The 18,896-nt window shown below is 43.2% G+C and overlaps 1 protein-coding gene across 6 annotated transcripts in view; it reads left to right on the top strand.

The window, feature by feature from the left end:
* The first annotated feature begins 1,019 nt into the window (after window positions 1–1,019).
* The window catches only part of AASDH (aminoadipate-semialdehyde dehydrogenase), a 136,016-nt gene continuing 118,139 nt past the window's right edge, over window positions 1,020–18,896 (top strand). For 2 of the 6 annotated variants that reach the window (XM_030191412.1, XM_030191409.1), the window contains exons 1-2: window positions 1,020–1,197; window positions 13,492–13,614. In XM_030191412.1, the coding sequence (XP_030047272.1) occupies window positions 13,600–13,614 (15 nt within the window). In that variant the 5' untranslated portion in view covers window positions 1,020–1,197; window positions 13,492–13,599. Of the gene's footprint in view, window positions 1,198–4,990; window positions 5,125–6,065; window positions 6,199–13,491; window positions 13,615–13,942; window positions 14,027–18,896 lie in introns of those variants that run through there. The other 4 variants (XM_030191414.1, XM_030191413.1, XM_030191411.1 and 1 more) reach the window with 4 other exon arrangements.

The following is an 18,896-nucleotide window of genomic DNA, read 5'->3' as shown; positions in this document are numbered from 1 at the left end:
TATTTATTTATATATATAATTTATATCCCATAATTAAACATGAATTGGGTTGAAACCTAGGAGCACTTAAAATGTTTTTTTTTTCCCTATGCTTACATCAAAAGAAATTCAAGGTGAAACAAGGTAGAGTGGGTGGAGCCAAGAAAGAATGGGCATGGCTGGGACGTGTACTAAAATCTCCCTCTCAAAAATCGGGACCCCTTCGTAACTCTGTACACATAAAGTAGCACATATGAGTTTAGCTTGTTGGGCAGACTGGATGGACCGTGCAGGTCTTTCTTTGCCATCATCTACTATGTTACTATGAATATAATACATGCTAGGGTGTCCCTGTAACCAGCCCCTCCAACTGACCACTGATTAAGATTTATAACAAATGACTACTCTACCTATGAAAAGTTATTCCATTATTATACTTCCTCTGTGTACATCCGTATGCTGCACAAGCTGGCATGTTTGAAAATATAAGAGAGATTAAATAAAAATGCTACCAATAAAGAACGACAAGGTAGATGCAGAACTTTACAGGTTTGCTTGCTTTCTTTTGAGTGAACGGGGATGACAGCTGCGCTGGGAAGGGGAAACTTAGATTGACCTAATTGATTTCAGCGTCCTGACGTCACTTCACCTCTTGTCCTTGATTTTTAACAGGTATGACGTTTCCCTGTTGATAGCATGCGCGTAAGAGTAGTACTAACTATGCTGCTGTTGCCAGTTGGGCGAGTTTGTATTACTTTTGAAGAACAGCTGCGGGAAATTTTCTGCGGTTGCGACTTTTTATGCATATTCATTATTCTAAGCCTCAGTTTGGTGTTCGGGCGCCATCGCTGGATATCAAGCCTCATTCTGGTGCTCTAATCGGCGCTTTCAATGGTTCCAAGCCTCATTCTGGTGTTCCATTGGTATCTCGCAATGTCATCCAAGCCTCATTCTAATGGTCCAATGGTCTCCCTTAATAAAGTAAATACTCAAGCCTCACTCTGGCGTTGTCACTTACTTACTTCTCTCTGTCATTCAGACTGAGCTTTGTGGTGTTTGATCTCTGTTTTTTAACGTGATGATAGTAGAGTTAACCAACATGTCAGGCGCTGTTTGGAGGTTAGAGGACAAGGTCTCGGGATAAACTATCTCTTCTGCATAAAGAAAATCGGTTCCTGGGAGTTGCTGATTCCAGACGTGTCAAGAAAAATAAAGAAGGTTGAATGTTATTTGTGGCATATAGATTTGTTTTATATACGGGTTTAATTGGTTTTTAAATTTAAAAAAAGTAGAGGTTGAAAAGTGCAAGGTTGGGCTTTATGCGAAATACAAACTGTAAAAGTAGGTGGGAGCTATAACAGTGATGCTCGGGGTTGCTTTTCACCTGCCGGTCCTTCAGCAAAAGCTCATACTGCTCTCTTTTCAGCGTAAAAAGAGAGACTTTGTTGAGGAATGGAAGCATAAGAGAACTTAAAGTAAGCTCCCTTCTTTGTTTTTTTGTAAGCAGAAAGAGAGGGTTTTCAACTCTTTCTTATTCTCATTAGAGTGCACCCGATGCCCACCTGGGGTTCTGCAGCTCCATGTGCTGAATCTTTCCTTAGGCAAGACTAAGCAGTCACCTAGGCATTGGTGCAGGGCTGGATTAACAGTATATTGGGCCCTAGGCAGACATATATTTGTGGCCCCCCTACCAGGGATTCCACCATCATTTCACCTCTTTAGAAGTAGCAAGGAGAAGTGCAGAGCCTAGTTGTGGGTATGATAGCAGTAATAGTTTGTGAGAATGGGGACTATGCAAGCATATGCTTTGAATAGAGAGGCTTAATGGTTAGAAATGGAGAGCTGCCTAGTTCCAGAAGGGAAATTCTAAGCCAGTCCTGGATTTCTGTAACCCTGGCCTCGTACAATATGGGACCCAAAAGTGTTGATTTCAATTGATTGGTATCAGGGACTACAAATAGAACACTGACTTGGGATATAAATTCAAAAACATGACTGGCCAAAAAGTCTCCTTCCTGGACCTGGATAAATTGGGAGCTCTGCAACAGTGGGCTGAGAATCGGGGAAACTGGGCAAGTCATTTTCACTATCTATTGCTTCTGATAAAAAACAGATTCCAAGGGTGGACTGCCCTAAAGAGTGACATTTAAGAGCAATGTGTCCAAGACATAAATTTTCAGTTCCTGATGCCTTCAAACACGCTGTAGTTAAACCATTCCTTAAAAAACCTTATTTGGACCCTAACTGCCCTTCCAACTATCACCCCATTTCCCTCCTCCCTTTCCTATCCAAGACTAGCCGTTGAGCCCGTGAAAACGGGCTACTTTTGGAATGGGGGGGGGTTCCGAGCCCCCCCCCCCCGGAGTCACTGCCGCCGCCCCTCCACCCGGCTCGAGCAGCACTGTAAACTTACATCAGCACGCAGCAGCAGGCACATCAGCAAAGCTGCCGTCGGGGCGGGCTTCCTTCTCTGCCTGTGTCCCGCCCTCGTGTGATGTAATGTCGGCGAGGGCGGGACAAAGGCAGAGAAGGAAGCCCGACGGCAGCTTTGCTGATGTGCCTGCTGCTGCGTGCTGATGTATGTTCACAGTGCTCGGGCCAGATGGAGGGGCGGCGGTGACTCCGGCAGAGGGGGAGCGGTTCCGACGTCTGCAGCATGCCAGTAGAGACTTCTCTCTCTCCCCCCCCCCCCCCCCCCTCATCATCACGTATTGAAGCGGGGGCGGGGCAGAGAGGGAAGTCTCTACTGCGCATTTGCGAGTGAGTACGGTCACTCGCCGTTTATCCAAGATAGTTGAACGTGCTGTTCACCTCTGCTGTCTTGACTTTCTTTCATGTCAAGCTATTCTTCATCCACTTCAATCCGGCTTTTGCCCTCTTCATTCAACTGAAACAGCTTTTGCTAAAATCTCCAATGACCTGTTCCTGGCGAGATCCAAAGGTCTCTATTCTATACTTATCCTAATCGTATTAGCCCTGTCCTCAAGTCACTTCATTGACTCCCTATCCGTTTTCGCGTACCGTTAAAACTCCTCAGTACCTCTCCACTCTTATCTGTCCCAACACTCCTCTCCCGGAACACTGTTCTTTGGGTAAATCTCTCTGATCTGTTCACTTCTCCTCCACTGCCAACTCCAGACTCCTTTCCTTTTATCTTGCTGTGCCATATGCCTGGAATAGACTTCTGAGTCAGTACTTCAAGCTCCATCTCTGGCCATCTTCAAATCTAGGCTAAAAGCCCACCTTTTGATGCTGCTTTTAACTCCTAACCCCTATTCACTTGTTCAGTACCCATGTCTGTTTTATCTTTCCCACCTTAGTATTTCCCTTATCCATTATTCATCCTGTTTGTCCTGATTAGATTGTAAGCTCTGTCGAGGAGGGACTGTCTCTTCATGTTCAAGCGTACAGTGCTGCATACGTGTAGTAGCGCTGTAAAAATAAGTAGCAGTTCTACATGTGAAAAAAGGTTCACAAATGGAAAAAGCAAAATAAAATATTTTAGCTTTTTTGATGCTTCTGAAAGAATATAGGCAGAGTGGAGTCAGTATTAGGACAGCGTTGAAAGGAATTTGCTCAAGTAATTTAATAGTTAACAGAATAAATTCCCTGGGCTGAAAATTTCTCTTCACCGAACTTCTTCATTCCACTGTCCTCATCAGATAAAACATACACAAGTACATGCACTTTATAGGTCTCTTTTTTCTGGTGCTGTTCATGTGCTCATTCAGGCAGCCCCACCCCCATCATGTAAAATTCTGGTATTTGCTTCCAGTCCTTTTTCTCAGCTAATAACAGACCCTTTTCCCCATTTCCTACTCCTTTGCAACAGTCCCTCCCCCCCCCCTCCTCACAGGGTCTTTTCAAGGATCCTGTGCAGAGCTCCAGTGGCGTAGGAAGGGGGGGGGCGGTGGGGCGGTCCGCCCCGGGTGCACGCCGCTGGGGGGGGGGGGGGTGTCGGCTCCACTGGTTCCCTGTTCTCTCTGCCCCAGAACAGGTTACTTCCTGTTCCGGGGCAGAGAGAGCAGGGAACCAGCGGAGCCGACACAGCTCCAAGCGACGTGCACTCGGGGCGGAGCGACCTTCCACCCGTTCCCTTTCCTATGTCAGAGGTAAGAGTGCGCTCATGGGGGGGGGGGGGTGCGCAGGTGTCAGACGCCCTCGCTAAGGCACTGTAGAGCTCAGCTTCCCCCACAGCCCTGGCAGCTCAGCCCCTCGTTCCTGTGATTAGAATCCTTCCTATTGGCTGGATTCTACCACAGCTTCTGTACTGGAAGGGAGGAAAAGGGAGAACTGTAGCGGGCTAAACTCTGAAAAATATCCACACACAAGAGGCATATTTTCAAAGCACTTAGCCTTCCAAAGTTCCATAGGTTTCTGTGGAACTTTGGAAAGCTAAGTGCTTTGAAAATATGCCTCCAAGCCATCCTTCTGGTTTTGAGACTGGAGGAGTGGCCTAGTGGTTAGGGTGGTTGACTTTGGTCCTGGGGAACTGAGGAACTGAGTTTGATTCCCGGCACAGGCAGCTCCTTGTGACTCTGGGCAAGTCACTTAACCCTCTATTGCCCCATGTAAGCTGCATTGATCCTGCCGTGAGTGGGAAGGCGCGGGGTACAAATGTAACAAAAAAAAAATACACATTTTTAGAATCTTGAAAAAAAAAATCTAGATAGTTGGTAACCCTAGCCTCCTGAATCTTGAGCACATCTGAGATTGCTTCCTCCCCCTAAACATTTGGGCCCAAGGTACATGCCTAGTTTGCCAATGCCTTAATCCTGCTTTGCATAGGCATTGCTGCAGGATGGCAAGTTCCACCTCTCTGCCATCCAACCAGAGTGTTATGATTCTGCAGGATAGGAGGGGAATGTTTGGGACTCATTCCTGATTGGCTTGTCAGGGGCTGAGCCAGCAGACGTCAGAAGCCTGATCCATTTAAGCCTGCCTTTCCTCTGTAATCATTGCTTTAGTGTTGATTGCTTTGTTTGCTCAGCTGAAGCCAGCCTGCGCTTGGGTTCAGTTGGATTTAGCCTTTCTCCTCATGCTTGTTTACTGTATGTGTGTGTTTGTGTTCCCAGCATGAGCCTGATTGCCTCACTTCCCCACACCTGGTTTGCTTTCTCCTGCTCTAACGATGTGCTGTCTGGGGTAAGCTTGTGGCTTGAGTCGTTTGTTTGTTTTAGCTTTTGCTCTCTCTGTGTTCCCTTTGTTGTTCTGAGCTTCTGCTCTGCTCCCTGTGGTTCTGCCTCCCCCTGTCCTTGTATTTTGCTCCTGTTTGTTTGGTTTAGTTCTCTTTGCTGTATCTGTCTCCTGGTTCCGGGGAGCAGCATTACTTTTCTGGTCTGTGTGTGTCAAGGCAGCTTCCTCTGCTTACATTCCCCTTTATCCTTGTCTGCTGAGTAGCACTGCCCTGTTTCTCCTCTAGCAATTCCCTTGGGGTGTTGTGGGGCCAGCTTTGTGTAAATAGGTAGTTCTCCCTTTCCCATTGTGTGCTGTTTAGTCAGCCTAGTGTGTTCCCTTGTGAGGCTTCCTGTATCGTTGTATGCTGTAGGTACAGCCTAGTTCCCTTGTGTGCTGAATGGTTCAGCCTAGAGAGTATTCCTATAGTTGGTTTCCTTTTTCCTTGAGTGCCTCGTGGCACACCTTAGAGTATTCCTTGAGTGGCTTCCCCTTTCCCTGTGTGCTGAATGGTTCAGCCTAGAGTGTATTCCTTTCGTTGGTTCCTTTTTTCCTTGAGTGCTGTGTGGTACAAGCCTAGAGTGTTTCTTTCTGGGGCTTCCTGTATTCTTGTTTGCCCTGTGGCACAGCCTTGTATACCTTTAGAGGCTTCCTCCTCTCATCCCTTCCTTTGCGTCTCTACCCTGCACTGTGTGCGCTGCTTGTGGCCCAGTTCGTGGGGAACCCTTGTTCTTTCTCCCTTCCCAGAGTGTGATTCGTTTTCTCGGTCAGCTGTGAGGCCCGCTTGCTTGGACTCTGCTTGAGTGGGTTCCCGATAGAGCATTCAGGCGGGCCTCACGGTCAATCTCCTACTTTCTGGTGGTGCCTGTTGGCTGTTGTGTGTGTGCGGGGCTTGGTGGCTGGGGTGGTGCGTAGAGCCTGTTCGATCTACCCTAGGCCTTGGCCAAAATCCTATACTAGGCCTGGGCTCAAGTCCGGAACAACACAGAGTTGGCATACTCTGGCATCACCTCTCTACCTTTCTGTTCCTCCTTCATCCCTCAGGTACAGTTTCTTTCCCCTCCCCTCAAGTCTTTTTGTGGTTCTGGCAATGATTAGATCAGGCTTTTCTTTGGCCAGCCCTGGGCCCTTTACTCTGTTACAACTTCCTTTTGCTGCATGGGCGGGACACAGCAGAAAGAAAGCCTGATCTATTGGCTGCCAGTGGATACAATGAGTTTGTAAACTTGCAGTGGAGGGTAGAAAGACTAGATCGGGAAGGAGGAGGAAGGTGGGGAAAGAGATTGTACCTGCGGGAGGGAACGGGGTGAGAAGTAGAGGGAAAGATGCAGCACATGAAGGGAATGGAAGAGGGGCGACATGCATATGAAGGGAATAGAAAGATGGAGGGGAGAAATGTTGCACATCAAGGGAAGAGGGGGAGGCATGTTGCACATGAATGGAAGGGAAAGGTAGCAGATGAAACACTGCACATGAAGGAATGAGAAAGATAGAGGAAGAAATCCTGCACATGAAGAGAAGGGGGAAGGGAGACATGCTGCACAGGAAGGGAATGGAAGGAGGGAAAGGGAAATGGGACTTGATATACTGCCTTTCTGAGGTTTTTGCAGCTACATTCAAAGCGGTTTACATATATTCAGGTACTTATTTTGTACCAGGGGCAATGGAGGGTTAAGTGACTTGCCCAGAGTCACAAGGAGCTGCAGTGGGAATCAAACTCAGTTCCCCATGATCACTGCACTAACCACTGGGCTACTCCTAGTAGAAGGGAGATGTACTTAAAGGGAAAGAAAAAGTAGAGGGAGCCAAGCTGGCCGGGAAGAGAAGGAAAAAGGAGACGTACATGAAGTGGGAAGGGGGGGGGGGTGTTGCACAGAAAGGGAACAGGGAGATATTTCATATGAAGGGAAGGGAGATGGAAAACTAGATAGCTTTGAAGCAGAAAAATTGGAGAAAACTAAACGAAAAAAATCAGTGCCAAATATAGATGTAGGGCAGGAAATGTAGAAGAAAGCAGGTAAGAAAAGAAATAGCAAATGAACAGGAAACCCTGGAAACCGAGGAAAACAGAGACTGAGAACAAGGTAATTAGAAAAATAAAATCATCAGACGACAAAGGTAGGAAAAAGATTTTATTTTCAGTTTAGTGACTGAATTATGTCACTGTTGAGAATTTACATCTGTCAGCATTATTTTGTACTGTACAGGGGGACATGTGTTTCTATTTCTGTGGTTTTGCATGACATGCAGAGTCTGGTATCTCTGGTTTCAGTTTTATCTTCATTTCAGTTTTTCTCTGCCTGATTTTTTTTTTTTTTTTTGTAGTCTTCTGTTTTATATCAGGTGAGAGTTATGTTCTGCATCTGCGACTGAGGTGAAGGATTCTGCTAGCATGTAGTGTCTGTGTAGGAATCTAAAACAGTCCATCTTGTTCCAGTTTTGCAGAAGCAGTTATATTGGTGCTCTGGGCCCAAGTGTAATATTTATAGCACTGTCTTTTCATAGGTGGATTAGGGCTAGTATGGTTTAGTAAGTTTCCTATATAGGTTTTGAGTGTCTTTTTGCAGGATTTTGTGTTATTTTGCAAAGTTTGAAAATTAAGATGCCGAGGCCTAGTGGTTTATACATTTGGTAGTCACCACACAAACAAAAAACATCTGCTTTAAACAAAGTGTCTGGTAGTGGAAGGAACGGGTACTGTTCCTGAGGCGATAATCACAGTTTGAATATTTTTTGTATGTTGAATTGTAAGGGGAATGGCTTACCGGTAATTGTTGGGGAATACGGAGTCTGTGATACAGAATTGTAGCTATCAATTATAATGATGGTTTTACTAGGAAATTGAAACTGGCTGGAGGGGGATGGGTTTCTTTTATGCATAGAATGGTGTTTTATTGCAAATTAAATGGTGTTTATGCATAGAATGGTGTCTTAATTGCTAATTTATTTGCTAATTTACAAAGTAGTAGTGTCACTTTGTAAAAGGAGCCCTTTAGTGCATGAAGTAGGACTTTCTGTGGTGCCTTATTCAAATAGCTGTGAATGCAGTGAAACTGCCTCAAAGCCCAAAAGCGTTTTTTTGACTAGAATTGCAATCTGATTTTCAAAAGATAAATGCTGATCAATTACTACCCCTTAATACATAAATTTGGTAACTGCAGAGATTGGTATATTACCCAGGGTTGGGCTGTTCAAGGAGAAAAAAAGCCTATTAGATAACCAGGCTATTGTCTTATTAAATTTGAGATCAGGCAATTGTGAGAGAGCCATTCTGCGACAGCATCTAAACATAGTTGCATCTTAGTAAGCTCAATGAGGAATGATGTTATCCGCATAATAAAATGTGTTTATCCTGTGATCTATGAGAACAGTAAGAGGGCTCAAAAATATATTAAACAACAATGGCACCAGCACCATTAAGGGCTTTAGCTTAATGTGAAGATCGCGAGATAATGAAAATAGATGCTTTGCTGCCATAATAAAATGAATGTATCCATTCACAAAGCTAAGCACCACAATATATGCAATATTCTTCAAGGTCCAGATAAGCTAAGCATTTTTCCTATAAAAATGTTTCAATCTTATTTCTAGCACTTAATAAAGAAATTCCAGAATTATTAGAAACTTTTGATGACTTTAGCAATCTTTCTGAACACTGAAATGCAGAGTGTTTTAAATAGCCTGAACAGGTATACCCTGGAGGAAAAGGGAAACAGGGGTGATATAATACAGACATTCAATTGTTTGGAAGGTATTAATCTACAAACAAACATTTTCCAGAGATGGGAAGGTGGTAGAACTAGAGGATATAGATTGAGGTTGCAGGGGGGCTGACTCAGGAATAATGTCGGGAAGTACTTTTTCACAGAGACGGTGGTAGATACATGGAATGAACTCCCATGGGAGGTGGTGGAGACGGAAACAGTAACAGAATTAAAAAATGCATCGGATAAACACAAAGGAATCCAGTATAGAAGGCATGGAACCAAGCAACCTTAGCAGTGATTAGATAGCAACACCAGTAACTGGGAAGCAAAGCCAGTGCTGGGCAGTCTTCTACAGTCTGTGCCCTGATCGTGGCTGGACAGATTCAGCTTCAGAGCTGGAGAGCAAGGCCAGTGCCGTTCAGACTTCTACGGTCTGTGCTCTGATCGTGACCGGACAGATAAGCCAGTGCCAGGCAGACGTCTATGGGTTGTGCCCTGAACGTGGCTTGACAGATTTGGATGGGCTTCAGTGGTGCTTCGATGACAACTTCAGAAGTTGGAGAATAAGGCCAATGCTGGGCAGACTTCTACAGTCTGTACCCTGAAAATGGCAAGGACAAATCAAGATCAAGTATACTTATGTAGTATCACACCATACCTTATGCTATGAGTTTATCTTGTTGGGCATACTACTATGTTACTATGTAATAGTCCAAGGAAGATTTAATAGCAGATAAAAATCCCTTATTTTTTCTGAGTAGCACTTTTGATTTAAATTTTTTTCCTTTTACAGTACAGTGTAGAATTGAACCAGGTAAAACTTAAGCAAACAGGGAAATGTGGTTAGCAAAAGCATAGGCAGAAGGAAAAATGGCTAAAGAAATTAAGAGAAGGGATGAATAAACGTGGATAAAGGTGAGCTGATCGATACTGTGCATTTTCAAAAGGCATTTGACAAGGTGCCTCATGAATGAGGAAATTAGAAAGTCATTGGGTAGGAGGTAATGTCCTATTGTAGACTAAGAAGTGGTTAAAAGGTAGAAAACATAGAGTAGGATTAAATGGTCTGTATTCTCAATGTTGAAGGATAGATAGTGGGGTTCCTCAGGGGGCTGTGCTGGGATTGTTGCTTTTTAACATTTATACACGATCTAGAGATGGGAATAATTAGTGAGGTAATTAAATTTGCTGATGACACAAAATTATTCAAAGTTGTTAAATTGCAAGAGGATTGTGAAAAATTGCAAAATAACACTACAAGAATGGGAAACTGGGCATCCAAATGGCAGATGATGTTTAGAGGCTCATTTTCAAAGCATATAGACTTACAAATTTACATAGGTTACTATGGGGCTGATTTTCAAAGCACTTAGACTTACAAAGTTCCATAGGTTACTAAGAGGGGCATTTTCGAAAGAAACGTCTAAGCTGGAATTTGGTCGTCTTAGTAAAACGTCCAAATTCGGAGGCATGGAAAAGGTCATTTTTGAAAAAAGTTGGATGTCCATCTTTGTGTTCGAAAATACCATGGGCGTCCTTGGATTTGGACGTCTTTGATTTTTGCCCATTTTCGAAACCAAAAATGTCCAAGTCTAAAACGTCCAAATTCAAGTCATTTGGACATGGGAGGAGCCAGCATTTGTAGTACACTGGTCCCCCTGATATGCCAGGACAGCAATTGGGCACCCTAGGGGGGCCTGTAGTGGACTTCATAAAATGCTCCCAGGTACACAGCTCCCTTCCCTTGTGTGTTGAGCCCCCCAAAACCCACTACCCCCAACTGTACACCACTACCATAGCTCTTACGGGTGCAGGGGGACACCTATATGTGGGTACAGAGGGTTTCCGGTGGGTTTTGGAGGGCTCGCTGTTTCCCTCCAGTGGCCATCTGGTCATTTTGGGCACCTTTTTGTGCCTTATTCGTAATAAAAACAGGTCCGGGTGAAAACGTCCAAGTTTTAATCATGGGCATCTTTGCTTTTTTCCATTATGGCTCAAAGACGTCCAAGTTTTAGGAACGCCCAAGTCCCACCTCAAACATGCCTCTGATACGCCCCCTTGAGATTTGGATGTCCTTGCGACTGACTTGTGAGAAGGACATGCAAGTGACGATTTAGGTCAGTTTTTGGACGTCTGTCTTTTGAAAATGAGCCTGTAAGTAACTTTGTAAGTTTTAAGTGCTTTGAAAATACACCTTCACGTAACTTTGTAAATCCATGTGCTTTGAAAATGAGAACCATTTTGTGAGCAAATGCAAAGTGATACATGAGGGAAAGAGGAACCTAAACTATAGCTATGTGATGCAAGGTTCCCCATTAGGAGTCACTGCCCAGGAAAAGGATCTAGGTGTCATCGTTGATGATACTTGAAATCCTCTGCTTAGTGCAGCAGCTAAAAAAACAAATAGAATGCTAGGAATTATTAGGAAAGGAGTGGAAAACAAAATTGAGAATGGTATAATACCCTTGTATCGCTCCATGGCTGGCTGTCAGGGGCATATATGGGAACGAAGTAGATGTCACTCTGTTCACAGAAGAAAACGTTTATGTACAATAAAACTGAAAGTAGACAAAGCCATGGGACCAGATGGGATATGTACTAGAATATTGAGGGAACTCAGAGAAATCCTGGCAGGACTACTTAAGGATTTATTTAATAGATCCTCGGAGATTGGAGAGGTACAATGGGATTGGAGAAGAATGAATGTGGTCCCGCTTCACAAAACGAGGGGACAGGGAAGAGTGGAAAACTACAGGTGGGTAAGCCTCACTTTGGTGACTGATAAACGAATTCAAATTCCGATGAAGAAAAAGATAGTGAACTTCCTAGAATCTAACAGGCCTCAAGATCCTAGTCAAACAAATCTGATTGATTTCTTTGATTGACCAGAGAATTGGATAAAAGACATGCTCTAGATGTCATCTACTTGGATTTTCAGCAAAGCCTTTGATACATTATCTCACATTAGTCTGATGAATAAGCTGAGCATTATGAAGTTAGGACCCAAAGTGGTAAACTGGACTGGAAATTGGTTGATTGACAGATGATAGAGGGTAGTGGTAAATGAAAGAAAGGTGAGTGATTGGTGAGGGATTGGTGCTGGGGCCAATTCTATTTAATATATTTGTGAGTGACATTGCTGAAGGGTTAGGAGAAAAAGTTTGCCTTTTTGCGGATGGCATAAAGATTACAAACATAGTGGATAGCCTAGAAGGAGGAGAAAACATGAAAAGAGATCTACAAAAATTAGAAGAATGGTCTAAGGCACTGCTTCTCAATCCAGTCCTTGAGACAATTCTAGTCCCATCAGATGGTCAGGATATCCACAGTGAATATGCATGAGAGATTTGTATGCACAGCCTCCTTGGTATATAAATCTATCTCATACATATTCATTGTGGATATCCTGAAAACCTGATGGGACTAGGTGTGCCTCAAGTGCAGGGTTGAGATTGAAGCACTGGTCTAAGGCATAGCATTTAATTCAAAGAAGTGCAAAGTGATGCACTTGGGATGCAGAAATCCAAAGGAGGTGTACCAGATTGAGGTGAGGGACCTTCGGCTGATAGTGTCTGAGGATCTCAAGGTGGCGAAACAATGTGACAAGGTGGTAGCTGTAGCCAGAAGGATACTTGGCTGCACAGAAAGAGGTAGAGTAGCATATATGTGACAGCAGATAAAGACCTGAATGGCCCATCCAGTGTGCCTAACAGTCACACATTATCAAGTCATGATTAAACCAAGAATGAATTTGATATAAAATACTTGATCATTGTCTCTTTGGCATTTCTGGGACATAGCTGAAGTCCGCCTGGCCCTGTCCTTAGTTTTCAATTACTGAAGTGGACTTCAACAGCAACTCCAACAGACTTCTGGGGTCTGTGACCTGAAAATGGCAAGGACAGGTTAAGATCAAGAATATATATGTTATATTGCATCATATGCTATGAGTTTATTTTATTGGGCAGACTGGAGGGACCGTGCAGGTCCTTATCTGCTGTCATCTGCTATGTTACTATGTAGGTATAAGAAGATAGTTTTGACATATTGATGAGATTTTGATATTTGTACCATTTTATTTTCATTTTGTGTTTTGTATTATATTTGAGTTGTACACTGCCAAGGATTGTTGAGTTGTGTGATTTTTAAGTTTATTTTGCAAATTTGGTGATTCCTGTCCTCTCGATATAGGCTAGTTGGTTATTGGAAAGTGCATTTTTTTATTCTTGTATTTCTTGGAATTTTATTTCTGTACTTCTCCATTTATGGATGTGTAAGTTTATAACATCATTAAAAAAAAAATGAACCCAAGCAAGATGTAAGTATTGATCTTGCAATTCATAATTTTTGGAACTTTGTAAAGTACAATTGACAAGGCTGACGGTGAATTGGTAGTATTACCATTGATGGAAAAACTTTTTTCTTATTAGTACTTCGAATAATGTTGATAAGGGATAAAGGGGGTAGATATATAGAAGAGAGATCATTACTGGACTAAAGCCTACATTTCAAGGTTGCTTTTAAGTGTAAGTCTTGGCTGTTCTCAATCATAGCCTTAACATGAATAAAGTTGATGCCTTTTGATTAAATGCTCTGAAACCTGTTTATATTGCCTATGCATCTCACCTAGGTTATGAACTCCGTGCAGCAGAGCTGTCCCTCCTTGTATGTTTGTGCAGTCCTGCCAGATGTCTAGTGGCAGTACAGAAATTAATAGCAGCGGGCTGAAGCACATACCATGGCTGCCTTTTCTGTAAGTCTGCTGAAGAATCTTTTGACCTTTTTCTGTTTATTGTTGAGGACCTAGACTAACAGACAGCATGCACCATTGCTGAAATATCTTGTCTAATGATATGGACCCAAGCTCCTATTTCTCTGGCTAAACTTTTTATTTTGCTTAGTCATTCCATTCATGATTTTGACTTTGTTTTACTACTACTACTAATCATTTCTGTTGCGCTACTAGAGTTTTGTGCTCCTTGTTGATCTTACTTTGCTTCCATGAAAAACAGTACAGAATTTTGTTGAGCTTTAATAGGAACCTATGCAGCTCTAACAATTCAGTATTCTAACTCCTGCAGGTTAGTTATGCAGCTCCTGGACTGAAAGGTCACAATAGCCCTTGTACCAGTTAGGTGACTGGTCTCAGAGGAGCTAGGGTAAAGGTAAAATTATATTTGAAGACCTTAAATCCTTGGGGGTATATCTGGTGGTGGTGGGTCTCTTCTCCCTCTCTCCCCACACACACATTTCCTTCTGTCATTTAATTTATGTCTGGATTAGACTGCATCTTGCTGACAGGAGGGCTGAGGGTTGCCTAAGAAGATGGCTGGATAAGTCGTCACTTTAAGCTGTCATCCTGTGTTTGCCCTGCTGGGGAAGAATTCAGCAGGGGCTTTAAAATGACTGCTGCTTTATTTTCGTAAAAAAACATTTCCTGCAAGCAGCACATCTGGGTTTATATCTCTCACAATAGCTCCAGCAGAAAGTGTTAAGTGGCGGTCTTACTGTGGCTTGTGCCACATGTCAGGTCACTGTTCCTGTTTGTCAGCTGTCCCAGCAGCAAGAATAGAAGAAGAGTCTGGGAAAGGGTCATTTGGGAACTTGGATTTGGTGCTTCTGAGTCAGAGTCAACTCAGTTGAAGTGCCCCACAGTAGTTCTTCAGAAACCACAGGAACAGCAGCCATTTTAGGTGAACGCTCTGTCTCAGCTGCTGCTGCTGCACACAGATGATCTTGGTAACTAGTGTGATGTTAACGGTTTATTTGGAGGAATAGACAACTAACTCAATTTTTTTTCTCTCCACTGGCTGGTGTGAGTTCAGTGTTCTTTGATTTTATTGTATCCTTTCACCAAGCTTGCTTATTAAAGAGAAATCAGACACAAGATTCCTTACAGTGAGTTTCTGTTCCCTCAGAAGTTGCACCTCCTAAGCATGTTAGATTGGAACAGTTGGTGGTATTGGACACAGAGTCCTTGTATTCGCGACTCTTGGATCTCTTAGTCTCCAGAGCTACCTTTCTAAAAGACCCTCTGGAAGAAGTGGAACTTCCACCATAGTAGTCACCCTAAAGACCTTTGACCTTTTAGTATCTCAACCTCTTATGCTTCAGGGGGGATTTCTATTATATGAGTGCTCAAGGGTCCTCTTCCCCATTCATGAGGTTATATAGGACTAATCCCTGAAGTAGATGCTCTCCAGGCTTCCATTTGTTGTTCCTGTGTAGTGAAAGCCTACCTTTGTTAGTGCAGGATCAAGAACTTCACAACAAGATTAACTTTCCCGATTTGGAAGCAGGAGTATCATATTTAGCTGATGCCCTCTATGACGTTTCAAGTTTTTACACAATGTATGGCCCTTTCTGTCACAGGTGGTTGTTTTCTGTAGTTGAGATGTGGCAGGGGATGTGGCCTTTAAATTTTGCCTTAGTAAACTTTTCTCTTTAAGGGAAAATTACTGTTTGGGAAGAGCTGGATAAACTTCCCAAATACCTAGGTGAAGCTAAACCTCAGATTTCCTGAAGGTAGGCCTAACCCCTCCTGTGCGACCTCCTGAAGTAGGCTAGAATACAAGGATGTTAAATTCTGTAAGCCTGGATGTACCAGTTATTCCCAGAGACCTCGTTTTCAACAGAGACCGCTCTCTATTGTGAGACAAAAGGACAGGATCCCAAGGATCCCAATAACCAATTATGGGATCCAGGTCCATTCCTTGAGATTGCTAATAGGAGGACATCTCTTCAGATTATTCTAGGAATAGACTGAATAACGGGAGGCAGACCAGTAGGTACTGGATATAATTAGAGAAGGCTACAAATTCGATTTTTCCGGCCCCATCACAGGTTCTTTCTTAGATTTTCCTTCCAAAACTCTGTTAAAGAAACAAGTGGTGGAGTACACCTTACTTGCTCTCAGAATCCTTGGAGCAGTTGTTCCTGTACCCAGAGAAGAAAGGGGTCTAAGCAAGATATTCAATCTACTTTGTAGTTCCCAAGGTAGAAGGAACATTCCGTCCAATTCTAGACCTCAAGGAAGTAAATTGTTGCCTTCGGGTCTCTTGTTTCGGAATGAAGATGTTATATCAGATTAGAGCATCAGCTCACCCTGGGGAGTTTCTCACTGCTGTAGCCCAGTGTTTCCCAAGTCCGGTCCTAGAGTACCCCTTGCCAGTCAGGTTTTCAGGATATCCATAATGAATATGCATGAAAGAGATGTGCATATAATGGAGGCAGTGTATGCAAATCAAGTTCATGTATATTCATTGTGTATATCCTGAAAACCTCACTGGCATTGGATACTCAAGGACTTGACTGGGCTAGAGCTCAAGGAGGCTTATTTCCACATTCTCATTTGGCTTCTTCACCAAAGATTTTTTAGTTTTATAATTTTCAGTTTTAAACTATTCCTTTTGGCTTAAAAACAGCCTCTAGAACCTTTTCAACAGTCATAAGATAATAAGAATAACCATACTGTATCAGACCAATGGTCTGTCTAGCCCAGTATTCTGCTTCCAACAGTGGCCAGTTAGGTCACAAGTATCCTGTGTTTATATCTTTCCTTTACATCCTCCCTTCCCTTCTACCTCCTTTGTAACCGCTTTTATTGTAAACCGCCCAGATGCCATACAGCAGTGTTTCCCAAGTCCAGTCCTGGAGTACCCCTTGCCAGTCAGGTTTTCAGGATATCCAGAATGAATATACATGAACTTGATTTGCATACACTGCCTCCATTATGTTTCAACAATTTTTATTGATGACCCGTCAAACAATACAGATAACATATTCAATCAACAACAATTTGTGATCCATTCTTCAAATTACAACATTAAAGATCAATGGAGCATCAAAGTTTTTATGTTTTTATTTAACTCCCCTCTCCCCCCTCCCACTCCATATTATTCCTTCTCAATCTATTAATTACTATAAGTGACTCTACTTCTCCCACGGCTATCCACCCTCACCCAGAACCTGATAACTCCCCAAGCTGATTAAGAATAGAGCTGCGGGCCTGAGCAGCTAGAGTTTGGATATACCTCTCCCAAGTTAAATAGAATGTTCGTTGTGATTTAAATTTTAAATGTGAATTTCGAAGTTCCAATAAGAGTAATGCATGTAGTCTGTTGCGCCATTGCCAATAAGAAGTGGCATCCGACTTTATCCAATTTACTAAGATACATTTTTTTACCTATTAGGAATGCTTTATAAACTAATAAGTTTTGATGGACAGTACCAGCCCCCAGTGGAGCATCAACCCCCAACAGGACATTTTTGGGCAAAACCGATATTTTCCGTTCCAAGATTCTCTCCATAAAACGAAACATTTTTAACCAAAATATTTTGACCACTGGGCAGGCCCACATAGATAAAAAGTACACTTAGGACCTCCACATCTATTACATTGGGGCAAGTCTACACCACCCATGCTATGCAGACTCGACAGATATAAGCCCTAAAAATCCCTCTATCCTGACACTCTCTAAGTTCAGCACTACATGCCCTTCCCGGTGTTTGGCTCATACTTCTCACCAAAAGTTTTGTTGTGACCACTTTCTGTAGGTCCTCCGACCATCTCAGAGCGAGAGGACCCAACTCTCTGTGAGGGCAGCTCTGCAGTAATCTTTTGTGGAGCAATGATATCGAATTGGGCTCATTCGTGGGCATTTCATAAAGCTCGCAAATCTTGGTAGGCACATCAACAGCAAGTGAGGACTGGGGCAAAGTTGCAATATAATGGGATACTTGCTTATATGCAAACCTATCTGCCCAGTCTATTGTGCCAAGACCCAAAGACCCCAACTGCCTGATATTTCCTGTGGAGTCCAAAAAATCTTGTACGGTTTGAAGCCCTCTATTTCTCCAAGCCCATATGTGCAGGTTTTCCATACCCGGGAGGAAATCTCCATTCCCATTAATAAGTAGCAGTCTACTGTAGCGTGGATCAAAAGACCAAAGTCGAGCTAAGTCTCCCCATACCGCCTTTAGAGGTCGAACTAGGGTACTGACACGGAGATGCGATGGCAGAGCTGAGGGCATGGTCTGCAAGACATAATGTAAATGCAAAGGGCGAACCCAGTCCGCTTCCATCTGCAGCGGTGTATAATATGTCGTCCCCAGCAGCCAATCCCCCAGATGCCTCAGCAAGCAGGCCCTATTATACCGCTGTATATCCAAGACACCAAATCCTCCTCTGTTCCAACTATCCATCATATTGTGCAAGTGAATCTGCGGCCTTTTCCTATTCCAAAAAAATCTAGAGAGCAGTCCCATCATGCTTCTCCAGTCTCTCTTAGTAAGGTATAGTGGCAGAATCTGGAAACAATATAGCCACCTAGGGAAAATAATCATATTGAGTAAGGATACATGATTCAACAAAGATAATGGTAAACTGCCCCACCTCTCGATTAGCTGTTTAGTACTAATCTGGCAATATTCATCTGCCTCCATTATATGTAAATCTCTTACATGCATAGTCATTGTGGATATCCCGAAAACCTGTCTGGCAAGGGGTAATACTCCAGGATCGGACTTGGGAAACATTGTCATATGGCGATTGGCAGTATATCAAATACTAATAAATAATATAAATTGATCTCCAACAGATGTGTCCTGGTCGATCAGTTGTTTAAAACTGAGAGCAATACATAAGGCCCTCTTCGTTGTGCCAAACACCTTCCAGAGAACGCAGTCAAAAAGTTTTGTTGGACAATGCCACAGCAATGGTTTATATCAATGAACATGGAGGAACTTGGAGTGCTCAGTTGGCTTTGAAGGCATACCTTCTGTTCAGTTAGGTGGAGAAAAACTTAAGCAACCTATCATCAGTACACATAGCAGGAACTCAAAGGCTCCAAGCAGATTTCCAGAGCAGACATTCCCTAGATCCAGAAGAATGAGAGTTATCCCAAACAGCTTTCAGTCTGATAGTGAAATGCTTCCAGTCTTTGGTCTGATGGCAACCAGGAAGAACGCCAAAGTTCCACATTTTTCAGCTGTTGAAAGGAATATGGGGCGAAGGGGCTAGGTTCATTGATTCAC

Source organism: Microcaecilia unicolor, chromosome 2, assembly GCF_901765095.1.
Source record: "Microcaecilia unicolor chromosome 2, aMicUni1.1, whole genome shotgun sequence".
Classification (NCBI taxonomy): Eukaryota; Metazoa; Chordata; class Amphibia; order Gymnophiona; family Siphonopidae; genus Microcaecilia; species Microcaecilia unicolor.
This window is presented reverse-complemented; position numbering and strand designations above follow the sequence as displayed.